General features: G+C 33.4%; 1 protein-coding gene across 5 annotated transcripts in view; it reads right to left on the reverse strand.

The window, feature by feature from the left end:
• Window positions 1–649: 649 nt before the first annotated feature.
• NRIP1 (nuclear receptor interacting protein 1) overlaps window positions 650–20,230 on the reverse strand; it is an 83,548-nt gene continuing 63,967 nt past the window's right edge. For 3 of the 5 annotated variants that reach the window (XM_081326314.1, XM_081326311.1, XM_081326315.1), the window contains exon 2: window positions 650–9,374. In XM_081326314.1, the coding sequence (XP_081182440.1) occupies window positions 5,576–9,055 (3,480 nt within the window). In that variant the 5' untranslated portion in view covers window positions 9,056–9,374 and the 3' untranslated portion in view covers window positions 650–5,575. Of the gene's footprint in view, window positions 9,375–10,574; window positions 10,778–13,708; window positions 14,038–20,230 lie in introns of those variants that run through there. The other 2 variants (XM_081326313.1, XM_081326312.1) reach the window with 2 other exon arrangements.

Consider the following 20,230-nt stretch of genomic DNA (forward strand, 5'->3'; position numbering starts at 1 on the left):
TTTTAAGCAGAATGTGTTTTTCTATTATTGTGACTTACATGACGTTTAGAGCGCATTTTATGGCCAATTCATGCACAAAACTCCATGTAATCCCAAAGGGTTCACATACTTTTTTTTGCAACTGTAGGTAAAAGAATTGACAAGAGGAGGGCATGGCAACCCAAAGAAAGTATGGACATAAAGATGGAGATAAAATAAATAGGAACAAGTTGCTAGGTATTTTCAACAGGGTATGAACTAGAAAGCTTGGTGTTTATTAGTCCCAAAGTATTATAATACTAATTCAGTTTCCTTCAGGAAACGGAAGATTAATTGATTAAAAAATCTTAGTGTTAATTAAACAAATATACTTGATAAACTCCACGTAAATTGAAGAAAAATGTCTGCTCTAATTCAGCAAATATTAAGGATTTTATGTTTTCCTCTATATGGGATTTATGGATGAAGTCTACAAGAGATGAGATTATGGTAAATTAAGAATTATTGTTTGGTTGCAAGCAAAACACTGCAATCAATAGATTAAGACTACAGATTCAATGCACTTTTTCATTTATTCAAATTTTCTGCAGGAAGTAAACACTGAAAGAATTTAAAAAACTTCACACTGCAATATCTACAGTTTTGCGACATTACATGAATAAGTCATGTCTTAATAAAATGAGAATTTTTATTTTTTTAATCAGTGAAAACTTCACAACAAAAAAGGCTGTATAAATCCCATAATTTGTATGTATGTCAATGCAAAACAAGGTTACATTATCTGAAAATACTGCAAAAGAAATTTCAGTGGCTTCAACTGTAAATTAAAAACTCAACAATATTTGTGATTGGGGGTAAGGATAGGATATTTTTGTTTAAAAGAAGGTAGTTCTCTTCCCCCAGGCTCTTTCATTTGAAGCACATTCTTTCACAAAGCTGAAATACCATAGCAAAGTCATGTTCAGAAACGGAATACAGTGGTGTTGGATAATCTGGTTTTAACAATTTTTGTCATTGCAGAGATGCACAGGATCCCCCATGCATTTATCATGCAGCAATAATTACAATTTTAAATAAAACATTTTCTATACATTCCTCCAGACTTGCACTGTATACATACATGCAAAATGTTAAACCTATGCAATAATATTTACATTTATTAATACATGGAATATACAGAACAAAATGATTAAAATGTTAATTTCTTTGCATTTGATATAATACAAAATATGTATTTTAAAGAAACCACTATTTACATCAGTTTTTAGAAAAAAATTAAACATGTTAAGAAGTCTACATATTTACATATGTATACATATACATAGATATAAAATATAACTTGCCAGTTTATTCAACTAAGATGCAGCAGAGAATTAACTGGTAATATTTTGCTCTCATTAGTGATGGTCCAGGGGAAAATGAAATATTAACAAAAAATTAAATATTTCTTGTTACAGAAAAATAATTAAAGCTGACTGAGCACACCCCCAAAATCAAGTATTTAGACCAGTCTGGTCCTGAAAAAAAAAGGTATTGCATTGAAACTCAGATTTCTTAAAGAAGTACATCTCTTTTCAGATTCACTTGGAAAACCTAAAAAAACAAGTGAATAAATGGAGGTTACACTTGTGCAAAATCCTAGTAGTATTTATTTGCAGGTAGGCATGTATGTGATTCAGTTGTGCAACCCAAGATTATGAATAGTCACTTGGAAGTAAGCCCTATTATATTCATGGGGTCATAGCCAAGTGTGGAAAATAAAACATTTTTCCTCGTAAAATAGAATGCCAAATGTTGGGGACATCTCAATTTATGATTGTTTTTATATGATGGAAGATTGAGATTAATATACTTTATTATTTTTGTATATATTTTATGTGTTTGTAACTGAATTTATACAGGACTAGATTCAGATAGGATGAAAAGAATAAATAAAAATAAAGAGGGAAACAGGAGGAGTGGATAATTCCTAGTTCCTAAAATAATTTTTAAAGACAATTGACTGCTTTGTTTTTTAGCTCGCAGCCCTGAGGTCAAGCTGAAACTAAAGCACTTGCAGGAATATTTGCCTTTTCTTCAAATCAAACCTTTCTCTTCATTTAATATCATACTTAACATATTTAACTGCAATTCTAAGTTTTCCTGTGTCAAGGAAGTAAATGTTTGAGTTGAGACGCTAAAGGTGGTATTTTAAGGTTTGCAGTTTGAAATATTTCTAATTTTAGCAATATTTAGAAATTTCTAATATAAAATACTAAAATGTAATGCTTAATAATGATTATTATCAAAATAACGCATGTGTGGGTGGGTGCTGAAGTGGCAAGAAGAGTAAAGCAACTAAATGGTATTATTAAAAATTATGCAAAAAAAAGTTTTAGCCAGATTTTCATGCCAATTTGTATGAGACACAATAAACCAGTCAAGCCCATTAAATATGATCTCAAATATAACTTAATAGTTGAAAAGTGAGGTTCTATATTAATATGGCTGATTCTAAATGCTGTAAGGCAAAGAAACACATAAAAAACTGATTCACAACTATGTGAATAAAATCTTCAGAACTCAAAAAGTTGTATTTGAGAACACATTATCAGATTGCACCGTAATAGTGCATTAATACATGTTTATTGAAACTCGCAAATAATTTTATGCATGAACAATTCCATGCACAGAAAATTCCATTTTTTGTTATTTATGTTCTACCTAGGCCAAAGTATGTGTTGTTGAAAGTGGAAGGGAAGAGACAATGGGCAAAAACAAAAGACATTAAATTGAGGAGAATAGGTAGAAAATATAAAGGAAGGGATTGGGAATACAGATGACTGAGAATCTCCATAGACTAATATCCTTGAGCTTAACTCTGCCTATTCATTTAGTATGCCCCCCCTCAATCTTCCCAGATCATCCTTTCACTAGTTTAACTGCTGTGATGTATTTGCCTTCAAGCATAGCATAGTGAGAAGTACAGAAAAGTTGGTAAAGGGAAGATTGGTAAATGACCTGATGTAGAAGGCCATCTAAAAGAGAAAGGAGAAAAGAGCAAGGCACAGTACGTAGCTTTGCACTATTCCTCTTGTAAGAGACTTCCAGACTTCAGTTTTGATGAAATTTATAATAACCAAAATATGCTATGCTTCAGTTCCGGTGAATCACAGCCACCTGGAATAATTCAGCAGAACTTCCAAGGCACAACGTGTTTGTTCCATTTAAAAACAAAACACTTTGTCCATGTTTTACACATATGCAACTAAACAAATAGTTCAATTTAATTTCATTGGGTTTTTTTTGCACCTATAATGAGCATAGGACTTGAACTTCAATATTACACTTAAGAACTGAAGCAAGAAGCAAGTAATTTGCTACTACTGCTATGGATCATGCAATGGCTGTAATGAGGGTTAGGTAAAATTATGAAAACAAAAGTCACTGATGGCACTTGGATATTATGCTAACTTCTCAAGGAACAATAGTAATTTCTCGGAAACATTAACTGGAGGATGTTACGCTATTTACATTTTATTCATAATTCATTTGATGGCATATTAGTTATTGTGGAAATAAATTTCCGGATTTTCAGTTAGAGTAGCCTTCTCATTTACTCTCAGCATAACCTTTCACTTTATTTAGATAAAAAGTTATATATCCAATGTTATATATCTGTTTATGTAAAAATTTAATCTGTCACCAATAACTATTACACCCATATTTTCGACTTAACTGAACCTGCTGAAATGAGCTGCACTAGGCTTGGCTTTTTGTCAAGATGCAATTTTACCCAAATCCATGGAAGACTTGAATTGATCTGGATTTAATCACAATAAAAGATGTTACCAAGTAATGTCTTTGAAAAGAAATGCAGAAAATTATATAAAAAAGTAGCAGTAACTTTGGTACTTCAAAATTATAATTATGTAGAATTTTAAACAATCCACCATTTCACTAGAACTAATCTAAATTTGTTATTTTTTATTTAGCTTTGTTATCTGTTTAATATGCATTTCATATCTAGTGAAATAAATTAAACCAACAATTTTGAAGATAAAATTTATCAATGATGTTTCTTGCCACTTTCCCCTCTAGGTATCTGGAATTCCATGAATCAATAAAATAACATCTTTCACACTAGTAGATGCTTAGTTTATTTACCTTACAATAGTTTCCAGTTCTATATTCAAATTTAGAGTTTATTTTAAGGCATTTAAATGTGAAAATCAGTTCTTCCAATTTACAATTCCTTTCTTATTGCTGGATAGAAAAAGTTTAAAAATGACCATGAGCTGGTTTAGATCATTTGACAATTTATGTATCTTTCATCTTAGCTATATAAATCTTTTATATATATGAATTCATGAAAAATAGATCACAATGATAATAAACTATCATGATCTTTTTTTCTTTTTTTAAGCATGAGTCTGGAATCTTTCAACTTTATTCATATGTTAATTTCCCTGGAAAATTTGAATAAATGTAAATAAAAAACCAACTAATAGTAGTGAAAGAGATTTATCTTTTACTGCCAGTAATTTATGATTCAGCTCCTTCCGACGTGATCTGAAGACCTACTTGTTCGAACAAGCCGGCCTGGCCTGATGGGTGATGGGTTTGGATTTTAATATTGTTTTAGTGCATTTTAACTTATTGTTGTTAGTTTTGGGCACTTTGTTTAATCTTTTTTAATATTTGTAGTCTTGTATTTTTATGTTTGCCCTGTTCATTTATTTATTTTTTGAAGTCACAACCTAGATGTTAATTTATTTCAGCTGAGTGTCTAGGAAAGGCAACTAAAGAAACAGTATTTCTTGTGGTTTTGTCAGATTATGCAAATACAAATTACAAGCCATTTGGAAGCGCTAGAAATTTCATTGTGTACAATTCTTTAGTTAACACTGATAAGTATTACAAAACCAACAAATAAATGGCTTGGCTTGATGTTCCATTTATATATATAAAAATATCTTTCACATTTTATAAATGAGCAGACAATACAAGATGATAGTAGCCCAGTTGTGACAGAAAATATATAAAGTTGAACAATGCACTTCCACCTTATATTTAAAACATACTGCATTACGTGAGTAATACCAGTATCTCCCAAAAAAGATCCTGTTTTACATATCTTACTACAGTTGCTTTTGTTTCTATAGTTATTCCTACACTCGTCCAGGTATATGTAAAAAAATCTGCTCACATGATTTCTTTTGTTTGCTATGTGTACAAATCACATAGAACTTTTTAAAATGTCTGTGATTTATCACTTTCACGGTTTTGAAACATGTAAGGAAAATATTATGGGTTTACATAAGCACATACTTATGTGCAAGGACAGTAATAGCAGTTACTCACTGAGTACAATCCAGCTGCAAATTACTCATGGACATTTATATAATTAACAAGTCATGATGACATGTATTGTGATAAATTTCCAGTAAAGCAAAAATAAGGAACAAAAGCTGTATGCATTTTAAATATCAGCAAAAAAACCTCATCAAATAAAACCATAGCTATACCATGCTCTTCTCAAATCATGCTAGATTTACATTATTTTATTCAAAGAAAATATTTAAACCTGATTGTAAACACTTCGTAAGATTTTAACTTACTCGGGTTCTTTTTTTATTGTTAATACCTTTTCTAAATGTCCATATACTTCTCCATTGTGTTGAATGGACACCTTATTATTTGAATGGCTAGTGTATGTATTTCTTCTATTAGGAAATGTTTTACATTCTGTGACAGGAGACAACTCTTTCTTCATTGTGACAGAAGATGAATTTTCTCGAAATGATTTATCTCTCCAAGCATCTTTGCTATGGGTTTCCTGAATATTAATAGGGTTTCCTCCCTTTTGTAACATGTAATACAATATTGGATTAGTTTGGGTCAGTCTTGGGGAGTCTCTCTCACGGTCATTTTTGTCAGAATCAGTGATGACCCATTTTAGAGGTCCCCTTTCATTAGGTATATGGCAAATGCTAAACTGGTCACATTCTGGTTTTGATGATACTGTGCCTCCCAAATGTTCAGTGAAGGGAGAACTGGCAGGACTCTTCATAGCAACTGAATATTGAAATGTTTGGTAGTCCAAGAAATTGCTTGGTTGCCCGGGGTTCCCCATGAGGGTATGCACAGGAGAAACATTGAATTCAGGTTTGTCATTATTTGTTAGGTTATGTTTGCTTCCTTTCTTTTTGCCATCTGTTACTGATAAATTATTTCTATGCTGGGACATATCTTTTTCACAATTTTCTGACAGAAGCAGTTGTTTTAGCACATTAAATCCTTTACTTTCTCTAGACCAACTTCTGTTTTCACTTTCATTATTTGACCCATAACCTGAAGAATATTTTATTTCAAAATCAGTTTTGATGAACTTAGATTCTTTTTGGTTAAGACAGTTCCCATACAAAGCATCTGCACTAGACTTATGATTGTTTATGACATCAGATACTCTACCTTTATTACTTTTTAGAATTTTTAAAGGACCTTCTAAAGAATCAGAATGCAATTTTCTCTTTTTGGGGAGCATATTGTGACTTTTTGATTCCACAAAACTCTGTTCATGATTTCTCCTGTCCAGGATATCTGCAGAGCAACCATCTTGACTCTGTCTCAGCAATCGACTTAAAAGTCCATTCTTTGAAAAGGAAAAGTCTTGAGATGTAAGAGGCTGGGACTGAAATTCTTCTGATGCTGGAGAGTGAGTTATATTTCTCTCTAATGAATGAGTCATTTCTGGATTTTTTTTATTAACATTTTCAATTATTTGTTGAGCATTTGAATTCTGAAGGGCACTGGATTCTTCCTCAGAAGGCTCAGCTTTTATTTTTACAGTTAGTATTTGTTCATTCAAAACTTTTTCTGTTGGATCTTGTAAAGTCTCTTCTTTTAAAAATATTTTTTCCTTTGTTTCATTCATATTTTTGCTGGAGGTTCCCAGAAGTAACTGAAGCACAGTGCGTCGTTCTAGCAGATTTTGGATTTCTGAACCGGGAAGTTTTGGTTCTCCTGGGAGAAACTGATTAGTGAGCATTCTGTTTTTTTCAAGTGTACATGATGCATTATGAAGCAGGGAAGTATTTAGTCTATCTATCAATCCTACTGGTTTCTCAGTGTTAGGAGTCATCAATTGTTTGCTTGCTTGTCTTTGGTTATCCACTGACATGGAAGACTGCATCCCACATTGAGCTAAGTTTTGCAAAAGTTTACTTGCACTGAAAGATGAAGGTGTTTGTAAAGTTTCTTTTTTATTCTGTTTACTTTCATGAAGTTCTTTGTGAATAGTAAGATCTATCAAGTGTTTAGAAGCTGAATTAGTTAGTCTCTCAGGCTGTATGATGCAGGTATATGGCGGTGAATTACATTTGATCATTAAAGGAGAATTGTGTGAAAGGTTGATAGGTGAATCCGCTTTTGCAGAAGTTTGCAAAGGAGGAGTATGTACTGGAATTATTCGATTAGTATTAGAGGAGTCAGTAGTAGGAATTCTGTTACTCATTGAAAAATTAAATTTCGCCACATCAGCTGGAACTAATGTTCCTTCAGTCTCTTTAACTTTGGGTGTGCTTTCTTCTTCCTTATGGCCAAGTAGTAACTGCAGTAAAGTTACTTTTTGATGTGGATTCAGTTTTGTAGTTTTAGAAGTATCCTTTTCTTCTATGTTTTCCAGACATGGGACTTTTGATTCCCAATTATGAAACAAGGATTGAGTTAAATTTTCTAGCTGCCCTGAATCTTGAGTATTTGTTTTTTGTTTGAAAGACAAATCTATAGGAAGACAATTTGAATGGGAACTTTCATCATCACTGCTATCATCTTCTGTAAAACTTGGGTTGTTGTCAGAGTATTCATCAACAGTAGTTGGTGTACTGCTTTCCTCAAAAATACTGGACCTGTCATTTTGTTCATATCGCTTGGTCTGCTTAGTAGTACTATGATTTTTCAGGAGGTGCAAAAGTAAACTACTGTTAGTAGGTGGTTTCATATGACTTTTTTCTGATGTTTTGTAGTTTATAATTTTCGGAGATGAATGAATTATGCCCATATGACTCTGAAAATTTGTGATATTGCTTTTATTGGTTATTGTTTTGTTTGAACATCTCGCCTGACCATTCAAATGGCTTTCCATTCCTTTTGATAGTTTAAAATGACTAATATCTTTTGGAGCAGTTTCTTTTAATCTTGCCATAGCAGAAAGTCTCTCACTTGCGATTTGATTGGCATTTTGTGCTTTTAGAGCATGTTCCCTGGAATACTGCTGCAAGTGTGCTTCACTTGAAAGAAGCAAAGCAAGTTGACTACAGGCAACACTTGGTTTAGGGGATGCAGCAGGACTAGATCTTTTTTCTACCATGCTTGCAACAGCTTGTAATCTTGCAGCACAAGAAAGTGATTCATTCATCACTTTTGAACCACTCTGTCCTGAATGTGTTGATTCTTTAAACCGATCTTGAACTAGATTTGTTGTTAGCTCTGGCAGACCAGTCTCCAGTTTTTCATCTTTCAATTTGTTTTTCTTCAGCAAAGTCTTCAAGTGACTGGATGCCACACCATAGCACCTCAGGTCTTTCTCTACCTGTGAGGAATCATTGCTGAGCGAATACCCTTGCTCTTTAAGGCTCTGCTTAATTTGTTGCGACAAAGCAACACTCTGCAACCTAGAGCTAAATGACTGCAGTAAGGAAGCCAGCAACGTGCTATCTTGCTTGCTTTTAGGCACATTTTCAACCATGCCAGCCAACAATGCTTCTTTTTTCTCATTTATATCCACAAGAGAATCAGATAATTGCCCTTTGTTTTCAGCATTCCAGTCTTCAGAAGACTGTAGCAATCTTGCCTTTTTATGATGCAACATTCCAGAACTTCTATATGTGTGTGTGTTAGGAACACCATCTCTCTGACAGCTGGGAGATGCATTTCCAGAAACGCTGAAATTCTGATCTTCAGCATTACTAGTAGGCTTTTTGTCAACCACAGAACCCGAACCTCCGGCTGTCTGATGCATTAGTAATCCCTCTAAGTAAGTTAGAACAATGGAATCTTGGTGCATCTCAGAGACAAGATCTTCTCCATGAGTCATGTTCAACACAAGTATCCACAAAAGCTCTCTTTTTATTCTACTTAGGATCTACTGTATTATATGTGAACTGAAATTTAGCTCAACAAATAAATGTATATTTTTTTTCCAAATATGATGCAAGACAGATGCAATAGTCTTTTCCAGATCTTTCCATTAAATATTTGTAGAAGACGCAGTGTTCCATTTTTCTCTGTTTTAATATACACAATTTATGATGTCAAGGGACTATTTAAAATATGGTGCCAGGCTAAAAATATTTTTTTAGGAATTGACAATAGTGTTTTCCATCTTCTTTCATCATATCACAAAGACTTGATTCCTGTAAAATAAAAAGAAAAAAAATATCAGGCCAAATCAGAAAATAAATTACATTACATACTAACAGGTATATTTCAATATTCTATATACAACTTCAACTAAACCTTCCTACATAATTTTATTCCCCTTCACTTGATTTTGAAGATCACTGGAAGCTGCAATAGCTTTGGAATGCAGTTTTGTGGGCAATTTATGAGTCATTCCACAGTCCTAATAAACAGATCAATACTCTTTAAAAAAATCTTGATCAGGATTTCTATTAGATTGATAAGTAATTTAGAAAAGTTGTAGACTGACCATTTACACCAGTTTAGAAATGGTAATGTTTCCAGTTTTGGGATTAATAGGTTTTAATAATAATTCTATGAAGTTCAAAGGAAGTTATGGGTTTCTTTTTTATGGATGATTATTCCACAATTATCATCATAAATAAGTCACAAATAACACATGGTGAAAGTAGACATAGCAGTAGTATATACAAAGTAAACTTGCACTTTTTGGCAAAAGAGAAATAACATATAAAGTAGTATGCATAATAGTCACAATACAGGTAGTATCAACTTATGGCTGGTTGCTTAAGACCATTCAAAATTATGATGGTCTCAGAACAAGTTATTATTATTATTTATTAAATTTGTTTGCTACTCATCGCATCACGTGGTGACTTTGGGCAGCTTAGAATATTAAAAAGAATAAAACAATAGAAAACCTGTATATAATAACAATAAAACACTATAAAAACACAAATTATCAACTTTAACTAAAAGGTGGGGAAGGAGGAAGTAGGTTGAGCGGGAGGGGAGATATTAATTTATCAACCACCTCCAGTGTGAGGCTTCCCCAGTTCTTTATGGCTTGTAAAGCACTTCTGGCCATCATAAAATGTTGTGCCCATCCATCCCATAGTAATCTGACCGTATTTTGGGTGCTTGGCAACCAGCTCACCTTTATGACTGGTTGCAGTGTTCTGCAGTCACATGACTGCAATTTGCAACTTTTTTTGTTGTTTCTGCCATCTTTTTGCCAGTTTCCAGCAAAAAAAGCCATTTGTAAAAACATGTTTGCAATTACAACTGTAATATTCATTTAATGACTATGAATTTACATAACTTTTTCAGTGATTTGCTTAAAGACCACCACAAAAAAATGTAAACTCAGGTCTGTTCATGTGGGTGCCTTAATTTACAACCTAATAACTTACACCTGGAAATCAAGTCTTAATTGTCGTCATAAGTGAAGAATGAGGAATGAAAGACATTTAAGCTTTTTAAGGTACTCGAAGAAAGTTATTATTCACTCCTGGTGATCCATGGGGAAATAAATTAGATAACTGGATGAAGCATTGATTGGTCTTCCAAACACTAGGCACTTTAGAGGAAATCATCAATGTGCCTAATTTTTAAAAAAAATGATATTAGAAGGAAAAAAAACCCCAACCGCAAGAAATCTGTGAAAATGCTAGGAAAGAGATTTTTAGAAAAGTTCTCCATATTAAGAATTTTCATTTCCCAGGAAGAAACACAAATCTGTAATCTCACCACAGATCCTCACTTTACTAATTGTAGGAAAACCAGTTTCAAAAAATAGTAAAATCCTAACCTTAACCTAAATGACTACAAAGAAAACTCCAGATCTGACATGAAATGTTCTATTCATTAATTATTGTTAAAATTATATTTACAATTGTATACATATACGAAATGCCAACAGAAGATATATCTAATCCATTATAGATGAAACATAGTATAATCTAATCACTATTAGCTACAATAAAGTCTATTCTTAAATATAATAGCATATTATTATACATATAATAGTATAATAAATGTAATAGCATAATAAATGGTTCAAACAAAACCAGATAAATTATATTTACGTGAAGCATAATAATAATCAGGCACATTTAGCTTATTTCCTCTTAAAAACTGTGTATTTTAGTACAGGATAGATACAAACTTTAGCAAGCAATCAGAATTGAAAGAATATATAATTAGAATGAGCCTACTTAAACATTTAAGCACTTTTGGTCAGTCAGTGGATGACAAGAGCCTGGCATATTATATACCATGGAGTAATGAAGAGCTGGATACAACTTAGCGACTGAAGAACACTTAGGCAATACCTAACTTAAAACTGAGCAAAAGAGACTAACGTTGAAAATGATTCTTAATTACTATACTTTTTTTAAAAAAGTATCCATTTACTCAGAGCTTAATAGTAGTCTTAAGCGATCTTAAGTGGTCTAAATCTAAAAGAGCCCTTTTCTCTATATTTAGATTTTGAAATGATCTGTTTCCTTAAAAAAGGCAAACGCTCAGTATTCAGCTGGATAGTTTAATAAAGATGGGTATTCTCAATTTTACTAGGCTTCTTTGAAAGTCATTATGACTAGATATTCTGCACCCAAGGTTCATTAATTAGAGGAATATTGTTATACTATAATTTTTTCTTGTTTTCAACTGTCAGCCTGTTTTGATCTCTAGATATATCTAGATATAAATCTAGATATAAATATTAAACAATAAATATTGTTTATATTCTAGAAACTTCAACAAGTTATTAAAAAGGTGTCAAGCAATAACATTCGATGTTAGCAGTCACTTGAAAAGCCCATATGTCGGAAACTTGACAAAAGGTTTTTATGGGAAAGATAAACATCTTAATTTTATTTAAATTATTAGTAAATTGATCATGGAAATTACAGCATTCCTCAGTTTTAGTTTTACCATTTTGAATTACATTTCTCTTTTTATTAATTGTTTAGTCATAATGTTATTGTATTTATTTGAAAGGTTTGGGGAAGGAAATGTAATTCTGACACTTATTTACATGATAATCTTATACATTAGAAGAAACTTTGAATCGCAGTGGGGGAATGTTTTATAGTAAAATTCATAATCTAGTAGGAATGCAGTACTTTAGATCATCAACTAATGGGCAATCAAGTTTGAGATTTTGATTTATTACAATTTGGACAATCCAAAACCAAATGAAAGTTTATACAAATATAATAAAGCAATCTTATTCTGATTTTTAGCAGTTGTGAGTTACTAACTGAACCAGAAATTTTTCCTAGATTATTACAAATTATAAACAGGGATTAAAAACTACACTCACTAGCACTGATGCTACCTAGTTGAATGAAACATCACATATTGGCTTTGCCTTTAGAAAATGGTTTAAAGATGTGATATAACTCTGAATTGTAATACGGCAACCTGTGATCTTTCACTGGTCACATCATATGGAAATAGCAAAAAAGGCTATCCTTTTATAACAGAAAGACAATCTGGAATTTATCATGTATTCACTCTCTAATTATGAATAATTTCTTTATTGATGTAATGGAGAGACTAATGAATATTACTCCTTATTTGATCTACATGCATATATTAATGTGAAATGGACAGCTTTTAAAAAGCTAATGCAGCTTTTTTAAAAAACTGTTTTCTATATGTAAATTGTAATATGGTTTTGCTTTTTTGATTTAATTGTAAAATTTATTTGTCTTGAAGAAAATAAAGTATTATAGGATTCGTGTATTTTATAAGCCATCTTAAAGATCATTTAATTATTTCCTCCCATCAATAATTTTAGCATTTGTTTAGTACAGACTGTTCTTTACATCTATAAATTTACATCATGCATACCAAAGGTTAATCACTAATACTTATACTAAATCAAAACTGAATAGTCCACAGCTTTAAAATGAAATGTGAAACATATATTTTTCTTTCCCAATGTTTCCATGTACTACTGAAAAAACAAGCACTCAGAACAAATGTATAAACTAGTGAAATCTGCTTATATAATCATGCACATGAAATAGATGGCCACATAAATTCAATTATGAAATCTATTTAGTAACTATGAAAATAATTTAGTAACCATAAAACTAACCTTTAATTTTCTTTCTATATTTATATTTTTCTTGCAGCACCAAACTTGATTATTTAACTTGTAATAAATCTACAGCAACAATCAAAGTAACAGCTACATCATCATGAACACCTTTTAGCAGCTTCCCAATTTTACAACTGAATACTCCACACTTCATTTTCTTTTCCTAATTATTAAAATTACAATTTTTATTATTATTATTATTATTATTATTATTATTATTATTATTATTATTATTATTATTATTATTAATTTAATTTGTATACCGCCCTTCTCCCTAGGGACTCAGGGCGGTGAACAGGGCAATACATAAAAACTAGATACAAAAATTAAAATTATTAAAACATGATTAAACAATGCCCATAAATTAATACAAATTTAAAATTAAAGTCATTTATAAAAATCCCACCCCGTCCCATCAGGAGACCTGCTCACCTGCTCTCTTTCTATAGCAGACACATACATTCTTTTCTTTCATTGGAGAACATGTACATTTTGAAAAGAGAAATAATTTGTTAGTGACATGTTTTTTGAGCCACACTTGTTCGAAATCTAAACAGCATAATGATTTTCATTTTTATTCAGGCAGGGGGTTTCCCCATACATGTTTAGACTTTTTAGAAGATTAAACATACAAATATTGGACTTTGCAAAAGCAGGATAGGAAGAATATTGGTGCTTTTGAATTTTGGTCTTGGAGAATACTCCTAAGAATACTATGGAAAGTCAAGAAAAACAAACAAATGAATCATCAAACAAATCAATCTAGAGTTGTCACTTGAGGCACAAAATGAACAGACTCAAACTCTCCTACTTTAGATACATTATATAAAGAATTATCTTTACGGAGAAGACCCTAATGATGAGAAAGGAGAAGGAAAGAGAAGAGGACAACCAGTAGGAACATTAATCGACTCAGTTACAGTAACTTTAAGTGCACTATTGAAAGAACGAAAAGTCCAGTTCAGTTTGTTATGGAGAAAATCTGTATGCTCACTAAGAGACAACATTGAGTTGTCACGTAATCAACCAATTAATCAAATGTGCAGAGTACAAAGTTAAAAAAAAAGCTAGAGTGGGAAAAAAAAACTCCACAGAAAAATGTGTTAAGTGATGCTTTCTTCCTTCCCTTGCCATTTATTTTCCAAATGTTAATGTAAATAGTTGTGCTTTATACTGAACAACATAAAGTCTTTCATCTATTATTTTTGACTGGTATCAACTAGGAACCATAATCCAAATGTCTGCCTTTGTTTGCCTTGCTGTGTGGTTTGTAGTACACAAGGAAGCTATTCCTGCTTAAATTTGGTTAGACGTCTATTCTGAATATATATTGTTATTTTCTAATTGCTGTGTACTCTCCAGTTCTGGTTACCGAGTCTTGTATCATTGGCAGTTTTTCTTTTTTAATGTTGTGCCAAATGTGTCTTGTAACTGTCAGCATGAATGTAAGAGTGATATTTCTCTGGAATTGTCCCTAACAGAAATATTTGTGGTTTCATTTCAAAACTGAATTGACCTATTTGTTTCAAGTACAGTTTAGGGTTTTTATAAGAACCACCACATGTGATAAAAATGTGCTTTGTTGTGGCACAGGTTTCAATTTAAATACTACAACAAAGAACTAAGTGATGCAGACTTATTTAAGAGTGAAGCAGAGAGCAATGCTAACTGGATGATACAAAACAATAACAACAACAATAGTAGCAATAATTACGACCAATGTTCTTTATACAATCAATGGCAATTTTGAACAAGGCAAACTGCAGATATGAATTGGTCAAAAAAATGGAGTAACTTTATGTGGATGATTTAAAATTATTTGGAAAAACAAAAGCTGGATTCCTTATTAAAAGCACAAAAGACCTTTGTAAATATATTGGGATGTGATTTGGCATTGACAAGTGTGCAACCATAACCATGAAGGCAGGAAAAATTATTGAAGATGATGGAATATGGGTTAACAATGAAGATTTGATATAAGGCAGTAGCACCAGAAGAAGGTTAAAAGTATTTGGGAAGTGTGGAAGCTTCTGATTTATTAAAGAATCAAAATAAAGAAAATACTTTTACCAAATATATCAAAAAAGTTCATAAAATTTTAAAATCAAGTTAAATGGCGGAAACATTGAGCAATTAATACCTAACCAGTCCTATTATATGAATAGCACAGCTTGCCAAATTCTGGTCTCCACTCTCACCATTCCAGCCACCATGCATAATGAGGAATTAGAGATGCAATCTGAAACTTGAAAAATTGCTCTAAAGAATTTGGACTGGACAAGTTCTAATGGTGCGAGATTGGAAGATGGACCAAGTTATGCACCATATAGCAACTGGGCTACAGACTTAGCTTCAAAAGCTTGATGGCTGCAGGTATGTATTGACCTCCACTAGTATAATAAAATCTCAAAATAGCTGTTGCACTCCTATGTGTATTTTGTGAAGAACAGTTGACATGAGCGCTTTTATGTCCATTCGCCTGAAAAATTACTCCCAGATATCGAAATCAGTGCACCGGTTTGATGGAATGGTGGTTAATAATCCAGGTATGCTTTTTAGGGCAATTTGCAAATGCCATTATTTTAGCTTTAGAGTGCTTGATTTCCAACTGGTTCTCTTTACAACAGTGTACAAAGTGTTCAGAGCTCTCTTGAATCCTTTAAAGAATTACTGCATCATCTGCCTATAGCAGCATAGTAATATCTCTCTTTGCTAGTTTGCGTGAATGAAAATTCAATCTCGCCAGCTATTTTATCACATCATTTATATAAAAAATAAATTTTAAAAGTGCCACTATGCAGCCTTTTTTTATGCCCTTAGTAGTTGGAATAGGGGCTGTCAGATGTCCTTGAGAGGTAAATTTACTCTGAGCTCTGTTCATTTCTGCAACGCACAAATAAGTAGTAGTTGGTGATAAACTGGTGGCATTATACAGCAGTAGTTGGCAATCAATAGGGATATTAGCTTGATTCGAGATATGGAGTCAAATGCTGCCTTAACATCAACAAAGGCTGCGTAGAGTGAAATACTAGTCTGAAAGATGTATTTTGCAATAAGATGATGAACTATAACACATTAGTCATTTGTTGAGCGGCCTTCCCTGAAACCAGCTTGTTCCTTCATCAATAATATTTCCTGTTCCATCCAGTCTGCTTCCACTGAAGATGTCTTGCATAAAGTTAGCTTATAATAATGATACTTATAGGATGATAGTCGGCAGGATCAGTCTTATTGCCTTTAAGTATAGGGACAGATTTATCTTCTTCTACATCTTCTTTACTTCCTCTTTTACCTGGCTCTTCTGGAGGCATCAACCATTGTTAATTGATGTTGTATAATGTCTTTGATGTTGTCTCTCCATCTTCTTCTGGGTCTGCCTCGTGTTCTTTGAATTTCTCCTCCTTTTGTATATGCCTTGTACAGCATGGAATCCCACATCCTCCTCTCCAGGTGAGCAAATCACTTTATTTACTGTCTTTGTATGTAATTAAAGATTGGTTCTATGCCAATTCTTTTTCTTATGGTCTTATTTCTGATTTTATTTCTTCTGATCACTCCAGAAGCTTTCCTCAAACATCTCATTTCCGTGGTTTCTAACTTTTATGTTTTGTTCTGAGTGTCCATGTTTGGCACAGGTAACATAGGATGGGGATGAATATGCTTTGTATGAGATGCTTCTTTGCACAGATTGGTATTGCCTTATGTTGTGGGAGTGGAGCAAGCTGTCCTAATACTTGGTTTGCCTTACTGCATTGTATGTTAATCTCTTCATCCAGTTGTCCATCTTTGGTGAATGTTGTTCCTAGATATTTGAACTTTGATACCTGCTTTATACTTGTTCCTTCCATTACTGTGTTTAGAGTTTAGGGTATGCTTTTTTCCTCTGATTGCCATTACTTCTGTTTTCTCTTTATTGATTCTTATATTATTTATCTGGCATTCTTGGTTCGTGGCCATAAGATGTTGTTATGGTTTCTTAGTTCTACTTGCTATCAATGCTTGATCATCTGCCAAGAGTAGTTTGTTATTATTTCCATTCTTGGGGTTGGCTTCTTTGCTTACACTGTCAATATAGATAATAAACAATATTGGTGATATATAGTGGTGACAGATTTATCAATGTAAAAAGTGATGCCAGCATAGGAGCCCACCATATGCATTATTTTAAATTAGCTCAGGTGTAATAGCATCTGCACCTGGTGCGTTTCCTGATTTGAGATGAGAAAATAGGTCCATAATCTCCCTGGGTTTTGATAGTTACCAAATAGGCATTTCTTCCAGATCAATATATAAAGGTCTATTTGGTGGTTAACAATATACCTAGACTCCCTTTAAGTCTGTCTCTACCTTCCCCTGCTACAGCGTTTAGAGATTAAGCTGTGTATCCATTTAATGTCAGGGCTGTTGGAATCCGGGTTTCTTGCAGCAAGATGATGTCAAATGTAGTTATGAAGCTTATTAAGGTAATATCTCTGCATCTGGGTGACTAGCCAGCCACATTCCAATTAATTAAAGTGACTTTGTTCTCGTGCCCCTCATGTCAGTCCTCTATATGGCTCTGAAAGGTAGCCTGTGTATAAGCCAAGGAGGGGGGGAAATTCTGGCTTTGTTAGCGACCTTTCTGATATTGCTATATTCTATTTGGTGTACAGTAACCTGTGTCCCTCTTTCTAGACCATCCCTTGAGATGCATGGTTCTCTGTTCTGGATCATCTATAAGCTGCTTCTGAACGTTAAGTGATTAGCAGGTTTGTTAAATTCTGATAATAATGGGTTTCTAGAAGATTGATTAAGATGGCCTAAAAGCGCTTGTCCGAGGACGTCTCCATGGTCATGTGGCCGGCATGACTAGATGCCAAAGGCGCACGGAACGCTGTTACCTTCCCACCGTAGTGGTCCCTATTTTTCTAGTTGCATTTTTACGTGCTTTCGAACTGCTAGGTTGGCAGAAGCTGGGACGAGTAACAGGCGCTCACTCTGTTACGCGGCACTTGGGATTCGACCCGCCAAACTGCTGACCTTCTGATCAACAAGCTCAGCGTCCTAACCCACTGAGCCATCACGTCCCTTGCATAAGCTAGAGAAGTAAAAATAACTAGAACTATAGAACTTATGAATAGGCAGAGTTCTCCTAGTGCCTGTAGAATAGTGTCTACAGCACGATTATCAAGTGTTGTATGGGAAGTAGCGCTATAAGGAAACTTGCTGGGCAACCAAGAGGGAACCTTGTCTTTCCTCAATGCTTTTGGGGAGGAAGCAGAATCTTCCTTTCTCAAGGTAGCAGAATTAAGCAGCTTTCTTTTATACTGTTGAGTACTATATGGGCTATTTCTTAGTTGCTTCTTTCCTTTGATGGTCATTTGCAAAATAACCTTGCAAATAGCTTAATTCCACAGCCAGGTTCTCTTACTCCTTAATATTTGTTGTAGTAATGATGTGATCTTCTAAAGTCGGGGTTAAGATAGTTCCTTTGCTTTCTTCTCAGTAAAATAGTCTTTAATCACTTCTTTGACATAATTGGCCTGAAGTATAAAGTATTTTCCAAAAAAGCTGGTGGAAGGTTCAGATTCTCCACTACTTCCACAAATCCCCAAAATTAATATTGATCGGCTTGGCAGCTATTTATCAAGAGCTGAAAGGGATTTCTACAGGTGAAACAAACTGGTGGAAGAAAAGCATTGTGTGAATAACTACAATAAGAAAAGCTAAGAACTCTTGCTATAGGAAGTCAATCAAGGGAAGCTCTTGGGAAAAAATGTGAAGGCTGAATGTAGAAAAGAAACAATTGAAAACTGATTTGTTAATTGGGAGAAGGTGACAATGCATGGTCAATATTTGAAAGATACAAAAGGAAAATCTGATAAAAAAACCTACATGGAGTTGATTAAGAAGAGGTGTAAAAGAAAGAACCTGAAGGTTTTCTTTTAGTGGCTCAAGAACAAGCTTTGCCAACTAATTGCATGAAAGTGAAAATTCAACATGTAGCAAACAACAGCAAATGTCACCTTTGAAGCAGAAAGGGTGACACATTGATCATAACTGTATCTCCAACCAGGTTTTGAGTGCTATAGATCAAGAATACTTAAGGTTCAGATAGGGCTACAACAAAGCTATTATTAAAGAATTGGAAATAATTTCTAAGAGCACTTCAGCAATCTTTTTTATTTGTGTGATTTAAAAAAAATAGTTATTGAAATCAAATTTATTTGGAACCTACTGTTAAATGTATTTTCACAACAAAAAATGTCAATTTCATTAAAATGGTGTTGCTTATTTATAATTTTTAGGGTCACTTTGATAGTGAGATGGGCAGCATATACATTTAATAAATAATAATAATTTATACAGGTGAAACTCGAAAAATTAGAATATCGTGCAAAAGTTCATTTATTTCAGTAATGCAACTTAAAAGGGGAAACTAAAATATGAGATAGACTCATTACATGCAAAGCAATAGTTCAAGCCGTGATTTGTCATAATTGTGATGATTATGGGCTTACAGCTCATGAAAACCCCAAATCCACAATCTCAGAAAATTAGAATATTACATGCAATCAATTAAACAAGGAGTGTACATAGAACAATATCGGACCTCTGAAAAGTATAAGCATGCATATGTACTCAGTACTTGGTTTGGGCCCCTTTTGCAGCAATTACTGCCTCAATACGGCGTGGCATGGAAGCTATCAGCCTGTGGCACTGCTGAGGTGTTATGGAAGACCAGGATGCTTCAATAGCTCTTCTGCATTGTTCGGTCTCATGTCTCTCATTGTTCTCTTGGCAATGCCCCATAGATTCTCTATGGGGTTCAGGTCAGGTGAGTTTGCTGGCCAATCAAGCACAGTAATCATTGAACCAGGTTTTGGTGCTTTTGGCAGTGTGGGCAGGTGCCAAGTCCTGCTGGAAAATGAAGTCAGCATCCCCATAAAGCTCGTCTGCGGAAGGAAGCATGAA

Source organism: Vipera berus (genome assembly GCF_964194415.1).
Source record: "Vipera berus genome assembly, chromosome: 4".
Taxonomy (NCBI): Eukaryota; Metazoa; Chordata; class Lepidosauria; order Squamata; family Viperidae; genus Vipera; species Vipera berus.